This window comes from Sorex fumeus, unplaced genomic scaffold (genome assembly GCF_029834395.1).
Source record: "Sorex fumeus unplaced genomic scaffold, SorFum_2.1 ptg000051l, whole genome shotgun sequence".
In the NCBI taxonomy this organism is placed as follows: Eukaryota; Metazoa; Chordata; class Mammalia; order Eulipotyphla; family Soricidae; genus Sorex; species Sorex fumeus.
This window is the reverse complement of record NW_026606108.1, coordinates 40,062,107-40,089,922: the sequence shown is the minus strand read 5'-3', so window position 1 is coordinate 40,089,922 and position 27,816 is coordinate 40,062,107. Positions and strand designations below refer to the sequence as shown.

At 43.1% G+C, this 27,816-nt stretch overlaps 2 protein-coding genes across 2 annotated transcripts in view; both read right to left on the bottom strand.

Moving 5' to 3' along the window:
• The window catches only part of LOC130033107 (protocadherin alpha-C2), a 243,894-nt gene extending 235,043 nt beyond the window's left edge, over positions 1-8,851 (bottom strand). The window contains exon 1 of the mRNA XM_056124816.1: positions 6,443-8,851. Within this exon, the coding sequence (XP_055980791.1) occupies positions 6,443-8,851 (2,409 nt within the window). The remainder of the gene's footprint in view (positions 1-6,442) is intronic.
• LOC130033109 (protocadherin alpha-1-like) overlaps positions 1-21,210 on the bottom strand; it is a 223,822-nt gene extending 202,612 nt beyond the window's left edge. Inside the window, 2 exon segments of the mRNA XM_056124822.1 lie at positions 18,541-18,662; positions 18,664-21,210. Coding sequence (XP_055980797.1) covers positions 18,594-18,662; positions 18,664-20,952 — 2,358 coding nt within the window. The 5' untranslated portion in view covers positions 20,953-21,210 and the 3' untranslated portion in view covers positions 18,541-18,593.
• Between the last annotated feature and the right edge of the window lie 6,606 nt (positions 21,211-27,816).

Sequence of the window (27,816 nt, the reverse complement as noted above, 5' to 3'; positions counted from 1 at the left end):
GCAGAGGTGGACATCTATTAGAAGCATATCTTGGAGGAGCTGGAGTGATAGTACAGTAGGTAGGGCCTCTGTTTTGCATATAGTCAACCTGGATTTGATGCCTGGCATTCCTTATGGTTCCCTGAGCCCCTCTAGGGGTGACTCCTGAGTGAAGAAACAGGAGCAAACTTACTAAACCTTGAGCTTCACATATGTGGCCCCCAAACAAAACAATACAAAATGAAGTATCTACCATGTTATAAACACCATTATTATTTTTTAATGGAGCCATCCATTAAATTCTCAAAACAATGTTTTGGGAGGGAGATGTTAATATGATTCTTATTTAAACAAATACATACAAACACATATAGGTTAACTAAAAAAGAAAATGAAAGTTAACCTTAGTTTTAGGTGGAATCTCAATGATCCAAAGACTATAATTTTAATCACTTAGTCTCAAAATCTACATTTTATATAAAAATCAAGACTTTTGTGTGATCATCAAAACATTAGAGACATTGAAAATATGTGTATACATATGTAAATAATAGTTAATCCTATATTTTGGCAATTACGAATTTTTAAATAACTTGTTTATTTTGTAGGGTATCTATAGTGTAGAATGTTTTTTCTTGCCATCTATAGAGATGCCAGAAATGCATTCTTTCAAAACCTTTTTTTCTGCATGACAAAACTCTTTTTTTGGGCTTTTTGGGTCACACCCAGCGATGCACAGGGCTTCCTCCTAGCTCATGCACTCAGGAATTACTCCTGGCGGTGCTCAGGGGACCATATGGTATACTGGGAATCGAACCCAGGTTAGTCGCAAGCAAGGCAAACATACTACTCGCTGTTCTATCGCTCCAGCCCCCTGCATAACAAAACTCTTAATTGAGTATTTGAACATTCTAACCACACCAACTACATATATTTTAACATTCCACACCATTTATATTTCATTTTACCTATGTATGCTAAAACTCACAATATAAAATAATTGTGTTTTAAGCAATATCTACTTTAATTTAATTTCTGGATTTAATTTTCCTTAAAATTTGTTACTGAGAGACTAGTTGATATAACTTATCCGTTAAGACAGAAGAAAAGTAACCTGGAACATGATCTGTTATTCTACATATGTGAGACTAGGCAGTGAAATGTTGTAAAGCTCTGTGAATCAGTAAGAGACACTATTTCTCTGAGCACTTGGAAGTTGGGCAATATTTAGCCTCTTCATGGGAGAGACTAATTTTAAAGAGGTTCAAATAATGTTCAGTTTTTTTATAACCAGATTCTTATTTAAAAAACCAAATGTGTAATTTAAGTGTTAGTAGAAGAGTTTTCATACCATTTTTTTCTAATTTACTTACTAAATGCAAGTCAGGGTTTCAACTTATTCATATTTAGAATAGAAGAAAATTATGAATGAATTCCTTAATTAATGAGTAGTTTTCTTTGGAGGGAATCTTGGCAGGCCCTATTCCCCAAAAGAGATTTCTGGTCAACCTGGTCAGAGTTCAGTTCAAGGCCTCAAGAATGCTGTGCTGGGGCTGGAGTACAGCGGGTTAGGACATTTGCCTTGCACGAGGCTGACCCAGGTTCAATATCCGTCATGCCATGTGGTCCCCTGAGCACCACCAGGAGTGATTCCTGGGTGCAGAGCCAGGCATAACCCTTGAGCATTTCTGGGTGTGACCCAAAAAGCAAAAAAAAAAAAAAAAGAATGCTGTGCTGCAGGCCGGAGCAATAGTATAGCAGGTAGGCCATTTGCCTTGCATGCGACTGACCCAGGTTTAATTCCCGGCATTCCATATGGTCACCCAAGCACCACCAGGAGTAATTCCTGGGTGCAGAGTCAAGAGTAACCACTGAGCATCTCTGGATTTGACCAAAAAAGGGAAAAAAAGAATGCTATGCTGCTCAGGCATGCAGATTACCCAGAACAGTGAACCTGTCTAGCTAGATAGGATAAGATCACAGATCACAGATCATCCTGTTATTCGTCGATTGCCTCGAGCAGGCCCCAGTAACGTCTCCTTCATCCTAGCACTGAGATTATATTCAAGGCTCTTTAGGAGAATGAGACCCATCATTGTTACTGGTATTTAGCATATTGGGTACGCCACGGGGAGTTTGTCAGACTCTGCCGTGTGGGCAGGCTACATTCGGTAGCCTACCAGTTTGTCGAAGTAGGAATGAGATGTTATAATAAGATATCTTATTATAACATGTTATAAGATGTTATAATAAGATATTATAACGGGGAGGAAAGCTCAACCCGCTCCCCTCCAAGGGCCCCAGCAAGGAATAGCCAGGCACAGGGGCAGGAGACTGCGCTCTTCTCCTCCGGGAGCTGGTTTTTATAGTCTCAGAGTCTTGGCTGCTGATGGGATTACACGGCGCCAGGGGGCCAGTTGGCCAGTCGAGCATCCTCCACCCAGATCCTCCAAATTCCGGTAGGCGGGGGTCACACCCACCAACTGGCCCCCTGGCGCCGTGTAATCCCATCAGCGGCCAAGACTCTGAGACTATAAAAACCAGCTCCCGGAGGAGAAGAGCGCAGTCTCCTGCCCCTGTGCCTGGTTATTCCTCGCTGGGGCCCTTGGAGGGGAGCGGGTTGAGCTTTCCTCTCCGCCCTGGCCAGGGCCCCGGCAGCCGAAGACCTCCAGGACCAGCCACCACCATGCTGAGACCACTCTCCGCACACCTGAAGGTACCAGCAGAGGGACAAAGCCACGTGGGTTCCGGGGCCGAGATCTCCAAGCCTACTCGGATTGGAGTCGAGCATCCTCCACCCAGATAGGATAAGGGACTTCAGAATTCCATTATATGACAGGATAAAGGGACTTCAGAATTCCATAATATTCCATGTGGTGCCAAGGATCAAGTCCAGGTAGGATGTTTGCTTAGCTTACATCCTACTCAACTGTACCATGTCCCTGCCCCAGAATATTTCAAATTAACTTTTATTTTACTTTTATTAACATTAAACACAATTTCTCAGAGAAACAAAAAAGAAAATAAACAGTTTATAATTTATTCTATTTATGAAGATACTAGCTGATGAAGTAAAAAATTAAGTATAAATCTAGGAAATAATTACAGATATTAATAGGTCAGTGTTGATTGTTCTTGAAATATAATAGCTAGTTTTTAAAATGAGAAAAATGAGAAAAGCTAGAATTTTTAATCTTGAACTTCATAGTAATGAAATATCTTTGCCAACTGATTACAATATTACACATTTCATGGATGGCATAACCTAGGGAATTTATAAAAGATTAGTTTTCATTATAATTAGATAAAGGTAATTCATCTAAGGAACCATTAACTTAGAAGACTGAAGGAACTATTAACTTAGAAGACTGAGTCAATGTGTAAAAAGCTATCAGATAATGAAGTCTACCTAGACATCTACCTAGACATCTCCCTAAGCAACTTAGTTAAGAAAAATAAAAATAAGTAATCCTAAAAATCCATTAACAGGGGCCAGGGAGATAGCACAGGGTATAAAGTGCTTGGTCTTGCATGTGGCTGACCAAGTTCCTTCCCCAGCACTGCACATGGTCCCCCCACCCCAAAAACTGCCAGAAGCATACTGCTCTTGAGCACTCCAGGGTGTGATCTAAAAGCCCCCCACAAAGTAAGAAATTAAACAGCAATGGAATGTAACTCATATAGATCAGGGAACATATGCATATAGATGCGAGTGCTTACCAGTTTCCTTAGCAGAATCAGTAACCAGACCTCCAGTAATACAGATCAGACCTAAGAGAGGTGGCAAGTTGGGGCTAGAGACACAGTACAATGGGTAGGGAACTTGCTTTGCATGCCAGCCAACCTGAATTTGACCCCCAGCATCCCATATGGTCCCCTGAGCCATCCAGGAGTGATCCCTGAGTGCAGAACCAGGAGTAATGCCTGAGCACAGATAGATAAGGCACCCTCCCAAAAAATCTCCAGAGATTTCCCCACTTACACTCAAGACTAGCAATTATTCCTAAATTATTTGTGTTGTAACAGCATAACATGACAGATGCTTTTGGATGCACTGGCATTAAAAGATACATTCATGTTGCTTTTAAGTATAAGAAAATAGGAATAACACAGCAACAAAGAAGAAAACCAGCTGGAAGGCCCCACAGCTCCCAGAGAATGCTCCTGACCCCAAACAGAGCCAATATCACCAGGAGGTCCCAGATGGGGTAGGTGCTACCGGTCCTGCCTTCTCCAGATGGAATTCCAGTGACCATGAGCTTCTACAAGCATGGCTCTGGCATGCGGGTACCAGGACATTTTTTCCGAACACCCAGATCCTCCATCTTCCAGAAGCAGGGGTCACACCCACCAACTGACCCCCCCTCCCTGGTGCCATGTAATCCTATCAACGGCCAAGACCCAGAGACTATAAAACTCAGCTCCCAGAAGCGCATTTGTGGCCGCATGACATCTTATTATCTCATTCTTACTTAGGACAACCTGGCAGGCTACCGAATGTAACCTACCCACATGGCAGAGTCTGGCAAACTCCCCGTGGCTTACCCAATATGCCAAAAACCAGTAACAATGAGGGGTCTCATTCTCCTAACCCTGAAAGGGCCTTGAATATGGCACTTTAAAATCTCAGGGCTAGGACGAAGGAGACGTTACTGGTGCCTGCTCGAGGCAATCGACGAACAACAGGATGATCATGATTGTGATAACTGAAACCCAAGCACAAAATTTGTAAGTCTACAAATGTACCTCATGGTGTCTCACTAATAAAAATTTAAAAAATAGGAATAACTTGCTATAAATGCAAACAGTATTTTTAAGTACACATATATAATATATAAAAATAGTATGGATTTTTTAACTAGGGGAGTGGCTGGAGTGATAGTTCAGTGGGTAAGGTGCTTGCCTTGCATAAGGCTAAGCCAGTTCCCTGAGCCCTACCAGGAGTGATCCCTGAGCACAGAGTTAAGAATAAGACCTGAGCGAGGCAGATGTTGCCCCAAAACAACAACAACAACAACAACAACAACAACAAAAATAAGAGTCCCACAGGGCAGGTTTTGTAGTGATTGAAGGTCATTCCTGACTCTGTACTCAGAGTGGCGCATAGGACAGAACCTGGGTGGTTTAAGCAGCAGCATTTAAGGCAAGCACCTTTACCCCTATATTAGCTCTCCAGAAGATCAAAATTTTAATAGATCTACTCAAATTAAATTTGATGTACCATATAGACTAGCAATTGCACTCCTAGGTATCTATCCTAATATCATAAAAGCACTACTCTGGGGACTGAAAAGATAGTACTGCAGATAGGGTACTTCCCTTGCATGCAGCTGACCCAGTTTCAATACCTGGCATGGTTCTCTGAGCCCTGACTTAGGTGATTCCTGAGTGTAGAGTAAGGAATAAGTCCCAAGCACCAAAATCAAAAAAATTCCCTCACTACTTGTGTTCATTGCAGCATTAGTTAAAATAACCAAGATATGGGAACAACCCAAGACCCAAAACCTTTGATCAGGTAAAAATGGTATGATATATACACAATGGGAAATTACTCAGCTAGAAGAAAAGATGAAATCTTTCCTTTTGCAACAACATGGATAGAAATGGAGGGCGGTATTAAGATGAACAACAAATATAAAATGACCTCAAAAATGTACAGGATATAAAAAAAGTTGGGGCAAAAAGTCAGGTTAAAACAAACTCTCTGTCCACAGAACTTCACAGAACTGAACTAAAAAAGGGAAGGGAGAAAGTTATAACAGCTGAACAGGGTACATGGCTGTGGAAGGGAATGATATTAAATTTGAAAGATGTGTAAAATTGTAGCACTAAAACAGTAGTCATGTAAACTAACATTACATCAATAAAAAGGTATGAATAATACATTATAATTCCAGTGGATTGATGAATAAGTAAGTATATATAAATCAACTTTAATAAATTCCAGATGACCTACCATTAACAAGTCCAATATATTCCACTTTGGAATCCCTTCATATCAATTTGGGTGTGTGAGTCCTTTCTTTTCCTTGATGGCATTTTACTCTTGTTCTCTCTGCTCACACTTCTAAGTAAAACTATTTTAATTCTCAAAAAAAATTACAGTTTTTTATAATAAATAATACAAATTTATTCTGACTGAATCAATGAATTACTGACGGTGTACATTGTAAATATGTGTTAATATGAATTTAAGTAGTTGTAGTTTTAGTAGAGGAAAATATATACAAATAATGTTACTTTCCATGTTTTTTGCTTACTAGTCATTCCTCAAAGTCGTATCAATGAAGAAACTTATTTATGAAAAATCAAGGAAGGAAAAGCAGAAGTAAATTGTTCCATGTGTAAGAAATTGACCTCAGATGCTATATAGTCATATGCTTATTGTGAACTAATTTTAAAACCATAATAAAAAGTAAATAGAACAATTTCAAAACTGTCAGAAAAAAATAGAAAGACTCACCTTTCCCAAGTGTTCTGATTCTGAGGGTGGTTCTCCTCCTTCTGCGGAATCTGGACCCTGAGGCAGGCAGGGACTGAAGGCCATGAGGTCGGTCTTGGGCGGAGCCTCCCCAGAGCACACCCTCTGCCTTCTCTGCTGCGAGTGCGACCAGCTCCCCACCGCACTCGGCCTCACCAACGCGGCCTTCCCCGCCGCGCACGCCGCCTCGCGGGCCGGCGCCGAGCAGCGCAGCGCCGTGTACAGCAGCAGCGTGAGCACCAGCAGGCTGGACACGGCGCAGATGGCCACGATCAGGTACACGTTCACATCCACCAGTGCCGCGCCGGGGCCCGCCGCCGCCGCCGCCGCGCCCGCCAACGCCGCCCGCGACGACGCCTTGGGCGCCTGACCGCTCTCCACCAGCGACAGCAGCACGGTGGCTGTGGCCGTGAGCGCCGGCTCGCCGTGGTCCTTCACCAGCACCAGCAGGCGCTGGCGCGCCGCGTCCCCCTCGTCCAGGCCGCGCGTCGTGCTGATCTCGCCCGTGTACAGCCCCACGCGGAACGGGCTGCGCGCGCCGCCCGCCGCCGGCGCCAGCTCGTACGACAGCCACGCGTTGTAGCCCGAGTCGGCGTCCACGGCGCGCACCTTCGCCACCACTTGGCCCGCGCCCACCGAGCGCGCCACCAGCTCGCTGCGCGCGCCCCCCAGCGAGCCTGCTCCCGCGCCCGTGGGCAGCAGCGCGGGCGCGTTGTCGTTGTCGTCCAGCACGAACACCTGCAGCGTCACGTTGCTGCCCAGCGGCGGCACGCCCGCGTCGCGCGCGCTCACCTGGAAGCGCAGCAGCTCCAGCTCCTCGTGGTCCAGCGGCTGCAGCGCGAACACCTTGCCGCTCTCCGCGTGCACAGACACGTAGCTCGACAGCAGTCGCTCGCCCACCCGCCGCTCCACCAGCGAGTACGACACGCGCGCGTTGTCCTGCGCGTCCGCGTCGCGCGCTGACACCGTGAAGATGTGGCAGCCGGGCGCGTTGTTCTCCTTCACGAACACCGTATACTCGGGCTGCGAAAACGCTGGTGCGTTGTCGTTGATGTCGGACACCTCCACAGACACGCTGGCCGTGGCCCACAGCGGGGGCGAGCCCCCGTCGCGCGCGGTCACCACCACCTGGTAGTTGGACACGCTCTCGCGGTCCAGTGCGCTGTCTAGCACCAAGGAGTAGTAGTTCTTGAAGGTGGACAACAACTTGAAGGGAACGTGGGGTGTTAGAGAGCAGGTGACTTGACCGTTGGCACCAGAATCCTGGTCGGACACTCTAATCAGAGCAATTACTGTGCCGGGCAAAGCATCCTCTCGGATTGGAAGTGAGAGAGACGTTATTGATATTTCTGGTATGTTATCATTGATGTCCACCAGTTTTACTGAAATTTTACAGTGCCCAGACATTGAGGGAGTTCCATAGTCATGTGCAGTGACTTGAATTTCATAGTATTTTGTTTCTTCATAATCTAGTAGTCCCTGGGTTCTCATTTCCCCTGAGCTGGGATCTATCTTAAACTTAGTCTTTATAATAGAGGGCACATCGCTACTAAATGAATACACAATCTCACTGTTTGATCCTTCATCTGCATCAGAAGCATTTAATTTAAGCACTAGTGTTCCATTCGCGGTGTTCTCTATCACTTGTACCTTGTAAACTGATTGGTCAAAAACAGGTTGGTTGTCATTCACATCTAAGACCTTAATAAGCAATTGAACAGAGCCTGTGAGCTCTGGTTTGCCCCCATCCGTAGCCACGAGTAACAAATTAACCTGGGCAGTTTTCTCTCTATCCAGGGATTTCTTTAGCACGAGAGACAAAGATTGGCTTAACTCATCGTTCCTCTGTACATCGAGAAAGAAATACTCACTTGTGCTGAGCTTGTAGGAGAGAAGCGCATTCACTCCGATGTCTGCATCTGATGCTCCCTCTAGTGGATACAATGAGTCCAGCAGCCTCGATTCGTGGAACAGGATAGTTTTTATTGTCATTGGAAATATTGGTGGGTTGTCGTTGATGTCCTGCACCTCCACCCGCACATAGAAAACCTGCAACGGCCGGTCCACGATCACCTCCAGGTGGAGGCTGCACTCCTCGCTCTGCCCGCACAGCTCCTCGCGGTCGATCCGAGAATTCACAAACAAAATGCCATTCTGCAGATTCACATCCAGAAGGTCCCCGCGGTCCTTGGACGCCATCCGGAACAGGCGCGGCACCAGCTCCGCCAGCTCCAGCCCCAGGTCCTGGGCGATGCGGCCCACGAACGTGCCGTGCTTGGCCTCCTCGGGGACCGAGTAGTGGAGCTGGCCGCTACCAGTTTCCCAGGATGCGAGGAGCAGAAACCACAGCAGCAGGCGCCCGCCCTCTCGGCCCCTTCTCATAGACACCATTACCGATCCTAGGTGAGTAGTTCAAGTTAGAAAATCATGCTCTGCAAAATTCTGAATATTGTTCTCTACTCAAATCCTGCAGCGTCTCTTATTGTTCCGCTTTTCATAATCAAAAGGGCGGCTGGGTATTTTGCTTTCTAGATAACACACTGGTCGACAGCGACATCTTGTGGCGAAAAACTAGGCTCATGCGTTTCTCCTATAGATTTAAAACCAGTCCATTCTGCATTTTATTAGAATTTTCTTTCATTTTGGAGAAATGCCGACATTAGATAAATATATTCTCATTCTCATTTCTATGTTGAAATATCCTAATAAATTAGACCACATCAACCATTTTCAGGGAACAGTTTAGTTGTGCTAAGTTATTTTCACATTGTTTGAAACAGATTTCAGAAACATCCATCTTACCTGAAACTGTACTCACTCCAACAACTCCTCTTTCCCACTACTATAGCACAACCACTAATAATCATTCTACTTTCTGTTTCTATGCATTTGATTATCTTGCATACCTCATTTTATGTGGAATGACAGGATTTGGGGGGGAGGGTCACATCCGGTGATGAACACGGTTACTCCTGGCTCTGCACTCAGAAATTACTCTTGGCGGTACTCAGGGGACGATATGGGATGCTGGGGCCGTGTTGGCCGCGTGCAAGGCAAATGCCCTACCCGCTGTACTATTGCTCCAGCCCGCGAAATGACAGTTTTTATTTTATTGTGTTTGACTACTTTCACTTTGCATTAATGACTTCCATTTAATCTAGACTTCTGTGTGTGATTGTAATAGCATTTTTAGACTGAAAATATTATAACGTTTGATATGCCACTTTCTTTCTATCCATCCATTACCTTTTCACTGGCATTGGGTTGTTTCTGCTTGTTAACTATTGTGATTTATGCCTCTATGACTAAGGGTGTGAAAATATCTGAGACCCTGTCTTCAAATTTTTAGCATATTACCCCCTTTTACAGTTTCTTGAAATAAAGCACATGGAAATAAGTATTTAGTAACTGAATATATATTCTATGTCATTGTTGTTTTGGTGGTTTAATGGTGGTTTTTGCTTTCTTAACTATTTGTAATTTTCCCCTATTTTCTGGCACAATAATAAGTAATTAGTAAATGAGGTATCACTTGAAGCACCCTTGAGACTTGTGGTCAGTAAAGACTACAAATAGATGAGAATGAGAAATTGTTTGGTAGCTACACCTATTCTTTTATTATCCCCCTTCAAAGTCTATTCAAGAATTTCATTTTCCTGTTTCCTTAAGCCAACGAGTATGTGGTAACTTGTAGAAGCCCTAGAAAACTAATACAGTGTCCACTGCTAACATTATTCTTAATAAAGATTTACATTAATAAAGCAATGGCCAGTTTTATAAGAGTTATGTGTCTGAGAATTTATTCTTACAAAAATATTCATCTCAGCTGGTAAAAAAAATTGCAACAAACCCCTAAAGGTTAAAAAATGTAATGAATATAAGGGGGGAAAATAGGTACTTAAGCATTTTTTATTTAACTTGCTGATTTTTCTCTCTCATATTTTATAGTAGGAAAAATAAGTTACAACACAATTTCGCAGTATTATCGAAGTTTCCTAATCTGTATGATGGTCATATGCTTTAATAAAAACATCAACCATTTTCTCCCATCAGTTTTATTACTACCTGTGGTTATATTTCCTTTTAAATTTATTCTGTTCATATTAGCTATAGCTATTGTCAGTGGAACACTAATGGCTATCTTGCTGTATAGTCACTGTTTCAGTTTTCCTCTGAAAAGAACACAATTTTCCTACTGGTTCCTGCAAAGTTATCTGTGTAATGCTGACTTGGTTAATTTTTGTCTATATGCTGGCTGGAATGCGGAAATACTATGGTATTTCAGTATCAACCTGTGCTTCCAAATTTTTTTTATTATTATTAGTGAAACACCATGAGGTACAGTTGTAGATTTACAATTTTTTGTGCTTGGGTTTCGATTATACAATGATCAGATACCCATCCCTCCACCAGTGCCCATTTTCCACCACCATGGATAATATCCCTCCTGCCCCCATCCCTCCCATCCCACCTTGCCTCTGTGGCAGGGCAATCCCTTGTGTTCTCTCTCTCCTTTTGGGTGTTGTGGTCTGCAAAAGAGGCTTTGAGTGGCAAACGTGTTCAGTCCATAGTCTACTTTCAACATGCATCTCCCCTCCTGGGAGGATCCTCCAAACACCCTTTATTTGGTGTTCCTTTCTCTATCTGAGCTGCCCTTTCCCCTAGAATGCTCGGCTGGCCTCTATGTGCTTCCAAATTTGCTGCAACACAAAAGGTAGCAGTATAGAGTCCTGCTGTGGCAATTACATACTTCTACATGGAAGTGACAACCACATCATTCAAATTTCTTTGGTCAAAGAAAAGCACAGAGCCATGCCCTCTCAAGGTACCAAGAAAGTGAAATTCTCTGAAAGGGGGGAACAGAAAGATCGAGTCTGGCTACCAAACAACTATTTCTCATTCTCATCCATTTATATTCTGAACTGACTACAAGCCCCCAAGGAGCCTCAAAACGTTTTATTTTTACTAATTGTTCTTATACCACAAAATGGAATTATAATTCTTAGCTTTCTGAAAATAGATACATTTCAAAATTCTTTTCATGTGTTTTTTATTTCAGGCAATCTAACAGTTGTAGCACTGTCCTGTCCTCCCATTGTTCATCGATTTGCTCTAGAGGGTGCAAGTAACGTCTCACAACAAATTGTGAGACTTGTTGTTCCTGTGTTTGGCATATCAAATACATCATGGGGAGCTTGCCAGTCTTTGCTGTGCGGGCGAGACACTCTCAGTAGCTTGCTGGGCTCTCCAAGAGGGGTGGAGGAATCGAACCCGGGTCGGCCGCGTGCAAGGCAAACGCCTTACCTGTGCTATCACTCCAGCTCCATTGAGATTGAATGATGAAAAGATAATTATGTATGTTTTGCCAACATTTAATGAAAGTAATAATTTCTTTTGGTGTGGTGTTTGAAATTGGAGCCTCCATAGATAAAGGGAGTATTTATTTATTTATTTTTATTAGTGAAACACCATGAGGTACAGTTGTAGACTTACAAATTTTTGTGCTTGGGTTTCAATTATAGAATCATTGAGTACCCATCCTTCCACCAGTGCCCATTTTCCACCACCACTGATGCCAGTATCCCTCCCACCCCTCATCCCTCGCGTCTCACCCTGAGTCTGTGGCAGGGCATTCCCTTTTGTTCTCTCTCTCCTTTTGGGTGCTGTGGTTTGCAAAAGAGGCATTGAGTGGCAGTCATGTTCGGTCTATAGTCTACTTTCAGCATGCATCTCCCATCCTGGGAGGATCCTCCCGATACCCTTTATTTGGTGCTCAGATGAAGGGAATATTTAAACTATTATCTATGATATGTTTTCATATAGACAACAAAGTTTGCAAAGCCTAATTAGATAATTAATATTAACCAATATAAATTTAATTCTATAATGATGACTATAAGATGACAAAAAGATCTTAGTATAACATATTATAGATCAGGATCGGAGCACTTTTTCAGGATATGACCTTCTTTCCTTGTTTTGGGGCAATAACTGCTGATGCTTAAAGGATATTCTGGCTTGAAACTTCAGGGTTGCTCCCAGAAGTACTTGGTGGACAATGCAGTGCCAGGGATCAAACCAAAGACTTCCATACAAAAAGTATGTGCAATAGCCCCTTGAGTTATCTCCTCAGCTAACCCTGGATGGAGTTTTTTTGGCTTTGGGTCCACATCCAGTAGTACTCAGGGCTTACTCCTGACAGACTTGGGGGACCATACGGGAACTGTGAATCAAACCTGGGTCAGCTACATGCAAGACAAATGCCCTACCTACTGTACTACACTCTAGCCCCCGTGACAGTTACATGCTTATAAACCCAAGTTGAAAAGATTGGAATTATAAAATGCATTTGATATGCCTAACCTACTAAAACTATTCCACTTTAAACATGTTCAGAATGATTGCATTCACCTACAGTCAACTGTAGTCATCTATTATGTTTTATAGCAAGATATTGAACATCTTCTGGAATTTACTGAATTTACTTTTTTCAGACAAGAAAGAAAAAATACCTCTAAAATATGGCTGTTAATCTGCTTGATCTCATGGATAACCAATGCAACTGACCAGCATCAAGAGAGAGGTATCAGATGTCAAGTTTGCCCAGTAGGGCAAACTGGGAAAATAGCAAAATTCAAAGTATGATATTTATTGAATTTGCCTTACTTTGCTCCATTACAAAGTCAGAACATCCTAACTGGGGACCAGCTGTACTAGGCTCTCAGCATGTGTTTATTGGAATGGATCTATAAGTTAAAATTAAAAAGTGTCTATAGAGAAAATCATAAGCCAAGACTTTAATAATATTAAAGTGACCATTGGGGTCAGAGAGATAGTATACAGGATAGAGTTCTTGTCTTGCATGTGGCTGACCCAGGTTTAATCCCTGACACCATGTATGGTCACCCAAATACCTCATGGAGTGAGCATGAGTATAGAGCCAGGAATAAACCCTAAGCACAGTCTTGGGTGCTCAACACCACCACCCTTTGAAAAAAAGGGCAAATATCGTTATAAGGACACAGTAAAGTAACATAAACTGGGAAAAGAAATTGTTCGGCCCAGGAAATGTGGCAAAACCTCCTGCCTTGCAATTGTGAGACTGACTTTGATCCTTGACGCCTCTCACATATGCCCAGTGTGTCCTGGAACACTAGGTCTGGTCTGTGTGAGCACCACAACTAAAGATGTGCGAACCCTGCAGCCAACAGTGTGACACACACATCCACACAGTAGCCAAATGTGTGAGGCATCTCTATGACCCTCAGTGAGCACTACAGTTTGAAGTCTGAGCGTCGTAACCACGTTTATGACTTCAGGTCATCAAAACAGCAGAGAAGGGAAAAGAAGGAAGTGATTTGTGACTCTCTAATATATCTTTTTTCAATTTTATAACCCTGCAAAGCTTTCTTCACATTTGAAAGAACTGGGAAATTTTCTTAGCAAACTGAGTGTATAATTACTTTATTTTTCATATGACTGGTATGATAATGCTTGAAAAATCACAGAAATATGCTTATGATCTTTTTTATGTAGCTCTAATACAAAGTTCTATATGAAGTCAAATATCTCAAAACTTAACAAATTGTTTCATAAGTAATATTTTCACAAGGGGAATTTTTCTGCATGCTTATTTGAATAGTTGAAAAATAAATTCACTTACTATTGTAAAACTTAAAGATTAAACATAGAAAATGAAATTTGACATCATACTCTTGACTAGCAAACACAGTAATATCTATAACAAATGCTTTATCTGGTTTTGCAAAAATGATATAAAAATACTATTTAGGGGCCAGGGGATATCTCGGTGGTCAAGGGAACATACCTTTTATGTACACAGTCACAAGTCCCATCCCTAGTACTACCCCAATTCCCAGGCACCACTTGGCCCAACCAGCATCTCATTGCCTGCTCCCCTCACTGAACCATTTTGCCTGGTTTGCCCTGATTGAGCTTTACTGATGTAAATTCAGTCTCTTAAGCACTGATTAGAAGATCCCAAAATATTGTTTAGCTTATTACTATAATACATATATATGATTAGTCATCAACCATTCCTTAAATTTAAAATGGAAAGAATGGGGCTTTCTCTCCTGAAAGAAAATTGGTATCATGAATTTACTTTTATTATAATTTTCATATTTATTTATTCATTTTCAGAGAGGTGAGTACTAATATTTGCACTCAGCCTATGTTTGGTTTGGAGAAACTATTTCCATATGTCTTATGATCTTTCTTTTTTGGGGGAGGTGTATTTTAAGCAGATTAAAAGTTTGCTCTTGCATATTTCTTCATTGAAAGCTACCTAAAATATTTTATAAAAAGCAATGAAGAAGGGCCAGAGTGATAGTACAGTAGGTAGGGCTCTTGACTCCCATGTGACCAATCTGGATTCAATCCCTGGCACCCATATGATTCTCTGAGCCTCACCAGGAGTGATCCCTGAGTGCAGAGCCAGGAGAAAGTCCTGAGCACTGCTGGGTGTGACCTCAAAACAAAGAAAAATCAAAAAAGAAAGACATTGAAAATATTAAGTTTCAGGCATCCTTGAGCAAACTGGGAGAAAATGGTAATACTTGTTTTTTTCTGAATCTCAGCACCTTCATGCATAAATTGGAGCTAATGGATCCACTTTACAAAATTATTGAAAACAATGAATTTCAGTAAATGAAAGGCGAGATCCCATGTTGCATGTCAGGGTCTGACACTTGGCAAAACATGTTCCTAGGAGACTGCCTAGGGAGCAACACCCAAGCACCAAGACAGAAGCAGCTCTGAGCAACTTTGGATGTGGCCAAAGAACAATGAACTAATTTATTTAAATAAGCTTTTTACAACATCTCTGAATAGATAGTAGGTGTTCATTGTGTCCAAATCAGACCCTCTTCTAAATAACAAATTCAGGCCACATTAAACTTACCAGGAGAACTTAGGATCAATGGCATCAGGAAATTGTCTCTAATAATACATGGAGCTGGAGAAGATCTATAAAGAAGACCACACTTTCTACAAGATCATTGTTGGTGATTTTAATGCCTAGATAGGACCGAGAAAATCAGCCAAAGAACTTCACCTCGGGACCCAGGCCTAGAATGGAACGAACAGGGTGACAGACTGTCTGAGTTCATCATGTTGGTCAAGACCATCCATGGTAACTCACAGTTCCAGAAGGCTGAATCTAAACGTTGAACATGGGAGTCTCCCAGTGGATGGTTCCACAATGAAATTGACCACATCATATTCAATTGACGGTTTTGCCTGACTGATGTAGCTGTTATCCCAAAATTCCAAACGGGATCGGACCACTGTCTCCTTCTTGCAAAATTCTACTTCACAGGGCAGGGAGAAAGGAATGCAAAGTTTAAAAAGAGAACTCCCAGAACAACCACCAACTGGGAGCTCTTTGACTCTGTTGTGGCAACATGGTGCATTGACAACATTGATGGGAAATACGATCGACTGGTTCAACACCTCCATGATTGTGCGAGGAACGCCAAGAGAGAGATAACCACAAAAAAAGCCTGTCTTTGAAAACTCTTGAGCTTATTCGCCAACATGGCTTGGTGCATGCCTCAGGCAACCACAAGCAAACATCTGAGCTCGCAAAGCAGTGCAGAGAGGTGATCAAGGAAGACCTCAACGAGAGAAGAGCAGCAGTGCTGGTAGATGCAGCAAAAGCCGGGAAAAGCATTCGTAATGCCCGCCTGTCCTTCACCAACTACAAGACCAAGATGACTGCCCTCTGACGTCCTAATGGATCTATCACATTTTCCAGAAGGGCAATGGAGAAGATTATTCATGACTTCTACTCAGATCTCTTTAATAGCCACGTCCACTTGCCCACATAACAAATTCCGAAGGATGGATATGTCGTTCCCAATGTTCTCCCTTCCGAAATCTGACATGCCAACTCATCAGTAAAGTAACAAAGAGCACCTGGCCCAGACAAGATCAGACCTGAACACCTGAAGAACCTACTGTCAGTACTCATCAATACACTGGCTCAGCTCTTCACATGCTACCTGTCTGAAAGCAAGGTTCTGTCCCAGTGGAAAACCAGCAGGACTGTACTACTATACAAGAAGGGAGACATCCACAACATTGGCTACTATCGCCCAATCTGCCTATTGTCTATCATCTACAAGCTGTTCACTTGAGTCATCCTAAATAGGATTGGCAGAATGCTAGATGAAGGACAACCATGCGAGCAAGCTGGGTTCCGGAAAGGATTCAGCGCCATTGACCATATCCACACGATAACCAAGCTCATTGAGGTTTCTTGGGAGTTCAAGATGCTTCTCTGTCTAACATTCATTGATTTAAAGAAGGCCTTTGATTCTGTTGAGATGGAAGCGGTCATCGAAGCCCTAGCCAATCAAGGCATTCAAACTCAATACATCAGGATCCTTTGTGAGTTGTATTACGGATTCACTACCAGGATCTCACCATTCTACAAAGAAGTGATCATCCATGTCAAGAGAGGGGTTTGGCAGGGTGATATTATTTCACCAAAACTCTTCAGTGGCACCCTTGAAAATGCCATGCGACAACTGGAATGGAAAGGAATGGGAGTGAAGATAGATGGTCGGCAACTACACCACCTCCACTTTGCTGATGACATTGTTCTAATAACACCAAGCATCAGCCAAGCAGTACAAATGCTGGTCGACTTCGACCGTGAGAGTGGAAAGGTCGGATTACAGCTGAATCTCACAAAGACAATGTTCATGAGAAACAGATTTGTTCCTGACGTTCCATTCGCTCTCAACGGATGACCATCTCTGAATGCAACAGTTATGTGTACCTAGGTCGATAAGTGAACATGACGAGTGACCTGGCACCTGAGTTGAGCAGGAGGAAGAGAGTGGCTTGGAACGCCTTCAAGAGCATTGAAGAAATAACTAAGAGGATGAAGCACCTCCAGCTCCAAGCACAGCTCTTCGATTCCACTGTTCTTCCTGCATTAACAGACGCCTCAGAGACCTGGGCCCTACGAAAACAGGTTGAGTACGCTATTCGGGTCTCTCAAAGAGGACTCGAAAGAGCTATGCTTGGAGTATCACGCTTCACTCAAATGAGAGAAAATATTTGGAGTTCTGACCTCCATCAACGCTCAAGAATCAGGGACGCTGTCTCATTTGCCAAAGCATTGAAAATCAGATGGGCTGGACACGTAATGAGATTTAGAGACGACCGCTGGACTAGAGCCATTACTGACTGGATTCCACCGGATTTCAAAAGATCATGCGGCCGCCCACCTATGAGATGGTCAGACTTCTTCGTCAAGACCCTGAACGATCGGTTTGAGGTCCTTTGTGTTCCTAGAACGAGCAGATGCCATTGGGCTACACTAGCACGCAACAGGGATGAATGGAGACATTACTGGCGCCTGCTCATGCAAATCAGTGAGTAATGGGATATCAAGTGATCAATAATGAGGCTAGTGCTCGAATGGGTTAACATTAAAATATCACCACCAACATATTTTAAACTACATTTGTTTAAAATCATGAAAATTTAGTAAACTTAAGGTAGACCAAGTGGTTTCTGAATTGTCGACTATAAATTTCTGGTCAGGTTTTTTGTTGTTTTATAAAATGTTTCTATAATTAGAAGTAGTTCATATTCACCCTAAGACTATTTTTAAAATATTATATGAGGTGCCGGAGAGATAGGAGAGTGAAAAAGATGCTTGCCTTGCATGTAATTGATCTGAATTTGATCCCACTGCATATAGTCCCCCAAAACCACCTGGAGTACTGGCCAGAATTGTAGGGTTCACTATGAAATATAACTAATAATTAAACTGAAATGCACCATTTAAGATGGTCAAGTCCAGTGTTTTTAATATTTAAAAGTATAATCATTTCAATTATAAAAGTGACAGTTTTCATATATTTTGCAAAATAAAAAACCTTTGTGATATTAGTGGCAGAACAATTAATAGGTATCTAAATGGCAATATTTAGGTGCTCAAAGATAGTGAACATGCGAAAAATTAACTGATATTTTTAAAAAACACAACGAGATGAATTAGCATTTTAAAAATTAAGTAAAGACTTAAACGTTAGACTTACATGAATGGAGAGGTCTGAATTTGTTTCTAGGCATTCATTTTCTTCCGACGTGTTCAGTCCTGGAGACAGGCAAGGGCTGAAGGCCATGAGGTCGGTCTTGGGCGGAGCCTCCCCAGAGCACACCCTCTGCCTTCTCTGCTGTGAGTGCGACCGGCTCCCCACCGCGCTCGGCCTCACCAGCACCGGCTTCCCAGCCCCGCACGCAGCCTCGCGGGCCGGCGCCGAGCAGCGCAGCGCTGTGTACAGCAGCAGCGTGAGCACCAGCAGGCTGGACACAGCGCAGATGGCCACGATCAGGTACACGTTCACGTCCACCAGCGCCGCGCCAGGGCCCGCCGCCGCCGCCGCGCCGGCCAACGCCGCCCGCGACGACGCCTTGGGCGCCTGGCCGCTCTCCACCAGCGACAGCAGCACGGTGGCCGTGGCCGTGAGCGCCGGCTCGCCGTGGTCCTTCACCAGCACCAGCAGGCGCTGGCGCGCCGCGTCCGCCTCGTCCAGGCCGCGCGTCGTGCTGATCTCGCCCGTGTACAGCCCCACGCGGAACGGGCTGCGCGCGCCGCCCGCCGCCGGCGCCAGCTCGTACGACAGCCACGCGTTGTAGCCCGAGTCGGCGTCCACGGCGCGCACCTTCGCCACCACTTGGCCCGCGCCCACCGAGCGCGACACCAGCTCGCTGCGCGCTCCCCCCAGCGAGCCTGCGCCCGCGCCCGTGGGCAGCAGCGCGGGCGCATTGTCGTTGTCGTCCAGCACGAACACCTGCAGCGTCACGTTGCTGCCCAGCGGCGGCACGCCCGCGTCGCGCGCGCTCACCTGGAAGCGCAGCAGCTCCAGCTCCTCGTGGTCCAGCGGCTGCAGCGCGAACACCTTGCCGCTCTCCGCGTGCACAGACACGTAGCTCGACAGCAGCCGCTCGCCCACCCGCCGCTCCACCAGCGAGTACGACACGCGCGCGTTGTCCTGCGCGTCCGCGTCGCGCGCTGACACCGTGAAGATGTGGCAGCCGGGCGCGTTGTTCTCCTTCACGAACACCGTGTACTCGGGCTGCGTGAACGCGGGCGCGTTGTCGTTCACGTCTGACACCTCCACAGACACGCTGGCGGTGGCCCACAGCGGGGGCGAGCCCCCGTCGCGCGCGGTCACCACCACCTGGTAGTTGGACACGCTCTCGCGGTCCAAGGTGCTGTCTAACAAAAGTGAATAGTAATTCTTGAAGGTGGACACCAGCTTGAAAGGGACACGAGGAGATAAGGTGCAAGTCACCTGCCCGTTCGCACCAGAGTCGAGATCTGATACACGAATCAAGGCAATGACCGTGCCTGGTGGAGTGTCTTCTCTGATGGGCAAAGAAAGTGATGTGATAGTCAGTTCCGGGGCATTATCATTTACATCCAGTACTTTCACTAAAATTTTACAGTGATTTGCCATCGGTGGACTACCTCTGTCAACTGCTTTAACCTGAACTTCGTATAAGTCTGTTTCCTCGTAGTCCAATCTACCAGTCAGCATAATTTCTCCTGAGATGGCATCGATTTTGAAGTTTTTTTTAATATCGGGAGGAACGTCACCACCAAAAGAAAAGATAATCTCTCCATTTACACCTTCGTCAGCATCAGAGGCATTTACTGTGGTCACTAATGTTCCATTTTCCACAGTTTCTAATAAGTGGACTCTGTACACATTCTGGGTAAACAACGGAGCATTATCATTAACATCCAGCACAGTGATCAGCAGCTGAACTGCACCTTCTAGCTCTGGTTTGCCCCCGTCTCTGGCTGTCATTAACAAGAGAAGCCCTGGCATTTCTTCTCTATCTAAAGGTTTCCTCAATTCAAGCGAAAGTGACTTACTCAATTCATCAGTTGCCTGAACATCCAAAGAGAAATAATCGTTAGAGCTCAGGGTGTATGTTATAAGGGCATTGGCACCAACGTCCGCATCTGCAGCGCCCTCTACCGGAAAGCGCGAACCCAGAAGTCTAGATTCAAAAATAAATAACCTTTGTTCTGTTTCTTTGAAGACCGGAGGATTGTCGTTAATGTCCTTCACCTCCACCTCCACATGGAAAACCTGCAGCGGCCTGTCCACGATCACCTCCAGGTGGAGGTTACACTCCGCCCTCCGCCCGCACAGCTCCTCGCGGTCGATCCGAGAATTCACAAACAAAATGCCATTCTGCAGGTTTACATCCAGAAGGTCCCCGTGGTCCTTGGACGCCACCCGGAACAGGCGCGGCACCAGCTCCGCCAGCTCCAGCCCCAGGTCCTGAGCGATGCGGCCCACGAACGTGCCGTGCTTGGCCTCCTCGGGGACAGAGTAGTGGAGCTGGCCGCTCCCCGTCTCCCAGGCTGCAGCCAGCAGGATGAAGAGCAGCAGACGCGGGACTCCCTTGTTTCCTCGCCTAGAAAACAGCATCGCAAAAGCACACACTCCGTTACTCTCCCACTTCACTTCGAAATTAAGCTCTTCTGATTCATACTTTTGTAATCCCTCTCCGACCGTTTTTTGTCTTCTCGGGGCGGTGACAAAATGGAGTTTCCTTCAGATAATTTTAGATAGCGCACTTCATTGCCTTTAAGACTTTGTGGTGTACAGCGACATCATGTGGCTACCGGTGTAGATTTTAGATTTAGTCACTGACTTCCAAAGTAGTCTTAGTTCATTTGCAATTTATTCAATCATTTTCTATTTTATTTCAGATATAATTTGGAATTATTTAATTATTTTCCTTTACCTCTAATAATAAATATACCACAATCTTATTTGGGGGAAATCAAAATTCAGTGTATGTAAATAACCTTACATCCTTTATTTAAAGCAATTTAGCATCTCCTATTTGTGCTATCATATATTTGTAACTGATTCTGAGGCTTTAAAAGAAGGAAATTGACCACTAAACTTCCCATATTCTAAAATCTTTGGTTGTTTTATTTTTCATGATTGAATACAGAGAAAATATTTCTTAAATATATGTTTTAACTTTCTTCAATGTTACATAAATGACAGAATTTTCTTATACTTTAACTCACAGAATAATGATATTTTGGATATTTTCCCTCTGATTCTTTATATGTCACATAGATTCTTTATCTATCACATAAATGCTGATCTTGTTCTCTGATCTCCAAGTCATAACTGTAGATTAAATTCATGCCAATTGGATCTTTATTCCTACCCCAACTTTTTATCTGTGATATTTTTCTTATTATGATAAAATTTCATATTTCAATTAAATAATGATAGTGAGTCAATATCAAGTACAAATATCAGAGAATATTATAATCATACATAGTTGATTTTAAATGTAACTTTAATGAAAATGTCTGGTTTTCATTTAGAAACAATTTGAGTTAAAACATTGGTACACTTCTCTCATTTTTCATCCAATTCATAACTATACCTCCATGGGTATGAGTTATAGTTATAGTTTATGTAAGTATATAAGTTTATGTAAGTTATAGTTTATAGTTATAGCTCTTATAACATTTAGCTTAAAAGACTCCCATGGTCTCAGCACTAGCAGTTAACATAAAAACTGACCTCATCATTTTTACTCTCACAAACTTTCACTGAATTTAGGTGCTTTATTCTAATTACATAAATGTTTCAGGTAATAAATACCTTTTTCACCTTATACTTTACCTTGAGAGTTGTTATACTTCAAAAGCCTCCTCTAAGAGAGAGAGTGAAAGAGAGAAGGAGAAAGAAAGAGAGAGAAGAAAAGTGCCTACCATACAAGCAGGCTGAGCAGGGGCGGGGGAGTGATGGGAGGAAAACTGGCGACACTGGTGAAGGAAAACATACACTGGTGGAGGGATGGGTGTTGGAACACTGTATGACTGATTTGTAAAGGTCTATTTCACAGCGATTCAATAATAAAATCTTTTTTAGAAGACCTCTTCTTTTCTCAAATAACTGTCACCCACAAAATCATTTATTAAATGTATTGATATCACAAGCTGAAGAAACAGCTCAAAGGATGAACGCATACTTCATATGAAGAAGGTCTGGGTTTATTCCTTGGCAAGTAAATTTTAGGTACAGTTACATCAAATACACATTTGATATATTGGCTTTGAATGAAGTCATCTTATTTAAAATCATACTTAATTGCTTGAGGAATCAGTTTTCATTAGGTGAAGAAACAGACCATGCACTAAGTTTGAAGACATAAATTGCTCCTGGCACTGAGTTTGAAAAAGATAAATTGCTCCCAGAGTGGGTGGCTAAACTCATTCTGAGTGTATAGACTTCTGAAGATATGGGAAAGTCAGGAGAAAATTAGAAGAATTATTTACAGAAATCCAGAAATAACCTAGCACTTTTGTCATAAATATATGCTCCTTATGCATCAAAACCTACATAGTCTGTGTTTCTGCATCTAGGAAGATGGAACAAATGTGCTTTTCCTTATTCCTCCAACTAAGTGCAACCAAGACCCCTTAATATCACATACTTTTTAAATATGAAAACTCTGAAATGTCGAGAGAAGAAGGAAGACCAACTAAGAAAGTTAGGGCACAGAAAAAGACACCAAAGTGAGTTCACTGGGTTTCCTTTTTCTCTCATCCATTCCATGCTTAGAGCTTAAAATAGCAGCCACCCATATAGCTCATTGTATGAAGATGGAGGGAATAAAACTAAAACATAAACCAACAGAAACAGTCCTGCTCTCTCCACACAATGCACCAAGAAAGAGGCTTCTAGGAAGACAAAACATTTTAGGCCATTTACCTACTTCAGGTAAATGCTACAGGGAAAAAATTGTGCCCCTGTGTAGGATAACACTCTTTTGTCCTTCCTCAGGTAGCTTAGGTTTGTCAGGTCACACCCATCTAAGAACACTGAACTTGTATTGTAAGCTATGTCCTTTCTGTGTGGACACAGGAAGACAGTTAATATTATGCTTTGTAACTTGGTAGTTGATTGACTCCGAATAATATTTACTCCTGGGCATCTGATTTCTTGACTCAGTTGCCCTTAGTTCCTAGCACCCCAAAAGCAGGGTCCCGACGAGGGACTGAATGGACCCAGGGCAAGCAGTGAGCTACCCTGGCATCGAAATGGGCCAGGCCAAAGAGCCACGATACTCAACTATAAGTTGAGGGCATGATCATGGACAAATGCTGTCATGATCCAAAAGTAAGTAACGACGAGACTAGGACCTTGCTGGAGCTAGGAAGATTAACCTGGCCTGAGGACTGCGAAATGTATAGTGAGATGTTCTCAGGAAGAACCAAACTAAATTTATATCTCTTACTGTGCTCATACAGAATGACATTGCTAGAAATATTAGAAGTAGATTTATTACCACTATTTAAGTAGATTACTAACTGAAGGAAGAACACACCCTTGTTGGGATCCCACCCTTGGGTGGATCTCCTAGTAATCTGAAGTAATCTCTGTAGATGAGATTTTATCCTTGAGTTAATCTCCTGGAGGAGTGGTCTTACCTCTCTTTGTTGATTCGTCAGTATTCAACCCACCTTTATGTCACCGCCTTATGTGACTGCTATATAAACTAAGACGTAAGCTCGGAAAAGGAGTCAGAAGTGAGAGAGCTCGGGCTCCAGAGATCCAGAGTCAGAGCCAGAAGGAGAGAGCCTCCAAGACTGGGGCCCAGAGAAAGACAGGAGTGAAGAGGATTGGAATAAACTACTATTGATATAGACCGGCCTGGCCCCCGTTTTTTCTTCTGTCTGCCCTTGACCAACAGCCGTTCCGATCCAGGCCACACACAGTGGCTCAAGAGCACCGAACGCAGGTGGTGAAACAGTGCCGTCCAGTGAGCCCGTGAACATACAACCTTCGGCGTGATAAGATTTTACACCCCTGTACCAAAATGATTAAGTGTAGAACCCAGTTGTTTAGCTTTATTAAGATTGTAAAGAGGTGCCTCAGCATGCTTTCTAATGTATAGAAGAAATGGTCCAATTTGAATTTGAATTTCAATTTCATGTCATAAATGGTCCAATTTGAAGCTGAGAACTTCATCACCATTGCACAGAAGTGGCAGGGGGAGCAGTTAATAAGAGCACATTTGGCTGAGAGATAGCACAGCAGGGAAGACACTTGCTTTGTACATTCCCAGCCTGGGTTTAATCACGGACACATGTGTGGCCTCCTGAGACCAGCAGGAGTGATCCTGAGCACAGTGCCATGAGTAAGTCCTAAGCCCTAAGCACAATAAAGTGTGGCCTGAGATACTTAAAAAGAGAGCACATGTTAAATTAATAGAGGTGCTGTGTGTATGTTAGTTAAAATTAAGTTGGCAAAAAATCAAATTACAATGTTATACATTCTATTATGTAAATTATTATATTTTAATTTTAAATCTGAAGTATAACATTTTATTGTTTTAATTTTTATTTAGCTAAACTTCATTTATAAGCATGTAAGTATTTATGCTTTTAGGGGCTAATGCTACCATACCATGCCTAAGACAATGGGTCCACTATTCTTCTTCCACAGTTTACTGAATTCTTTAAACCCACTCTCCCACCTTTGACAATTTCAATTCTGTGATCTAATGGTCACTGTCACTGTCACTGTCCTCCCGTTGTTCACCGATTTTGCTCGAGCGGGCCCAGTAACATCTCCATTTTGAGACTTCTTGTTACTGTGTTTGGCATATCGAACACATCATGGGTAGCTTGCCAGGCTTTGCCATGCAGGCGAGATAATCTCGGTAGCTTGCCGGGCTCTCCAAGAGGGGCAGAGGAATCCAACCCAGCTCTGCCGGGCTGGCAGTAGGGCATTTGCCTTGCACACAGCCCATGCGGCCGACGACCCGAGTTCAATTCCTCCACCCCTCTCGGAGAGCCCAGCAAGCTACCGAGGGTATTTTGCCCTCACTGCAAAGCCTGGCAAGCTACCCGTGATGTATTCAACATGCCAAACACAGTAACAACAAGTCTCACGATGGAGACGTTACTGGGCCTGCTCGAGAAAATGATCTAATAGTAGAATGTTGTAAATTTATTTGGTTTGGGTTTTGGTTTTTGGACCACACCCAGTTGTATTCAGGCTTTACTCCAGGCTATGGTGCTCAAGGATCACTCTTGGCAGTGCTCAAAGACCATATGGAATGCCAGGGATCAAATCTGAGTCAGCCACAAGCAAGGTAAGTGCCCTACTCACTGTACTATCACTCTGCTGTACTATCACTCCAGCATGAATGTTATAACTTTAGGATAATAAATATAACTTCTATAGTAACCACAAAGGAAAAACAGCTAGAAAATGGACACAAAAAGGGAGCGTGAAAGGAACTGAAACATTTTACTACAGATATAAGATAAATACAAGATAGTAATACAAGAAATTGGGCCTAAATACTATAAGTTATATGCTGATAAAATATAGGCATGCACACACAGCACCAAAATATGATAAGCAAATGACAGAAATTAGGAAATAGATGAGTCTACAATAATAGTTGGAGACATATGATCATTATCATTTCACACAGAGAAACACATGTAAAATTAAACATCCCCATTATAGAAAAAGTCTAAGTACTAGGAATAGATGACAATGACAACTTGGTATAAACAATCTACCAAAATCTGTATAACATCATTCTTAATAGTGAGAAATTCAAAGAATTCTCACTAATATCAGATAAAAGTCAAGAATGTTCCATATTGACCCTCTTACACTGCTGGTGGGAATGTGACTGGTTCAGCCTTTTTTGGAAAAAAAAATGAACGATTCTCAAAAAATTAGAAATTGAGCTCCCATTTGACCCAGAAATACCACTCCTGGGAATATATCCCAGAGAGGCAAAAAAGTACAGTTGAAATGACATCTGCACTCGTGTGTTCATTGCAGCACTGTTTAGAATAGCCAGAGTCTGAAAAAAAGCTGAGTGCCAAAGAACAGATGACTGGTTAAAGAAACTTTGGTACATCTACACAATGAAATACTATGCAGCTGTTTGAAAAGAAGTCATGAACTTCGCATATAAGTGTATCACCATGGAAAGTATCATACTAAGTGAAATGAGTCAAAAAGAGAGGGACAGATATAGAAAGATTGCATTCATCTGTGGAATATAAAGTAACAGAATGGGAAACTAGCACCCAAGAATAGTAGAGATAAGTACCAGGAGGTTTGCTCCATGGCTTGGAATATGGCCTCACATGCTGGAATTAAAGGCAGCTCAGATAGAGAAGGGAACACCAAGTAAAGTTTGGTTGGAGGACCTGCTTGGAATGGGAGATGCGTACTGAAAGTATACTATAGATCGAACACCATGACCACTTAATACCTCTATTGAAAACTACAACATCAAAAAGGAGAGAGAGAACAAAATGGAATGCCCTTCCACAGAGTCGGGGTGGGGTGGGAAGGTGGGAGGGATACTGGGATAATCAGTGGTAGAGAATGGGCACTGGTGGAGGGATGGGTACTCAAGCATTGTATGACTGTAACACAAGCATGTAAGTCTGTAACTGTACCTCACGGTGATTTACTAATAATAAAAAAGAATGTCCCATATCATCACTATTTTCAACACTGTACTGGGGTCTTAGTAAGTAAAGGTAAAGGTAAAGGTAAAGGCCCTCCCTTTGTTCATCGATTTTCTCGAGCAGGCCCAGTAACGTCTCCATTGGAGACTTTGTTGTTACTCTGTCTGGCATATCGAATACGTCACGGGGAGCTTGCCAGGCTCTGCCGTGCGGGCGAGATACTCTCGGTAGCTTGCCGGGCTCTCCGAGAGGGGTGGAGAAATCGAACTCGGGTCAACCATGTTGGCCGCGTGCAAGGCAAACAGCGGTAGGGCTCTTTTTTTTTTAACTCCCCACTGATTCCAAAATATGCAATTTTTAAAATTCATGCTGGAGAAAATGAAAATATGTTAGAAAAGTTATTGATAGTTGGGTTTTAAGAGTACAATATTTCTTCACCACTCCCACCACAGTGTCAATTCCCTCCATGGTGATGACTTTTTAGACACAATTGCAAAGCTAATCTAAATGACAAAATAATCTAAATAACAAAAGAAAGAAATTATGCATTAATGTTGGTTCACCAATTTTAGTAAATGTACTGCTCTTATGGAAGATACTGCTAAAGGGGGTATATAAATGGAGAGAGACAGGCGAAATATGTGTGCATTCTCCCAATTTTGAAATTAAAACTGCTCTTAAAAATATCAATATACTAATTGGGGGCTGGAGAGATAACAGTATGCCTTGCATGCAGCCAACCCGGGTTCAATTCCCAGCATCCCATATAATTCCCTGAGCACCGCCAGGCATAATTCCTGAGTGC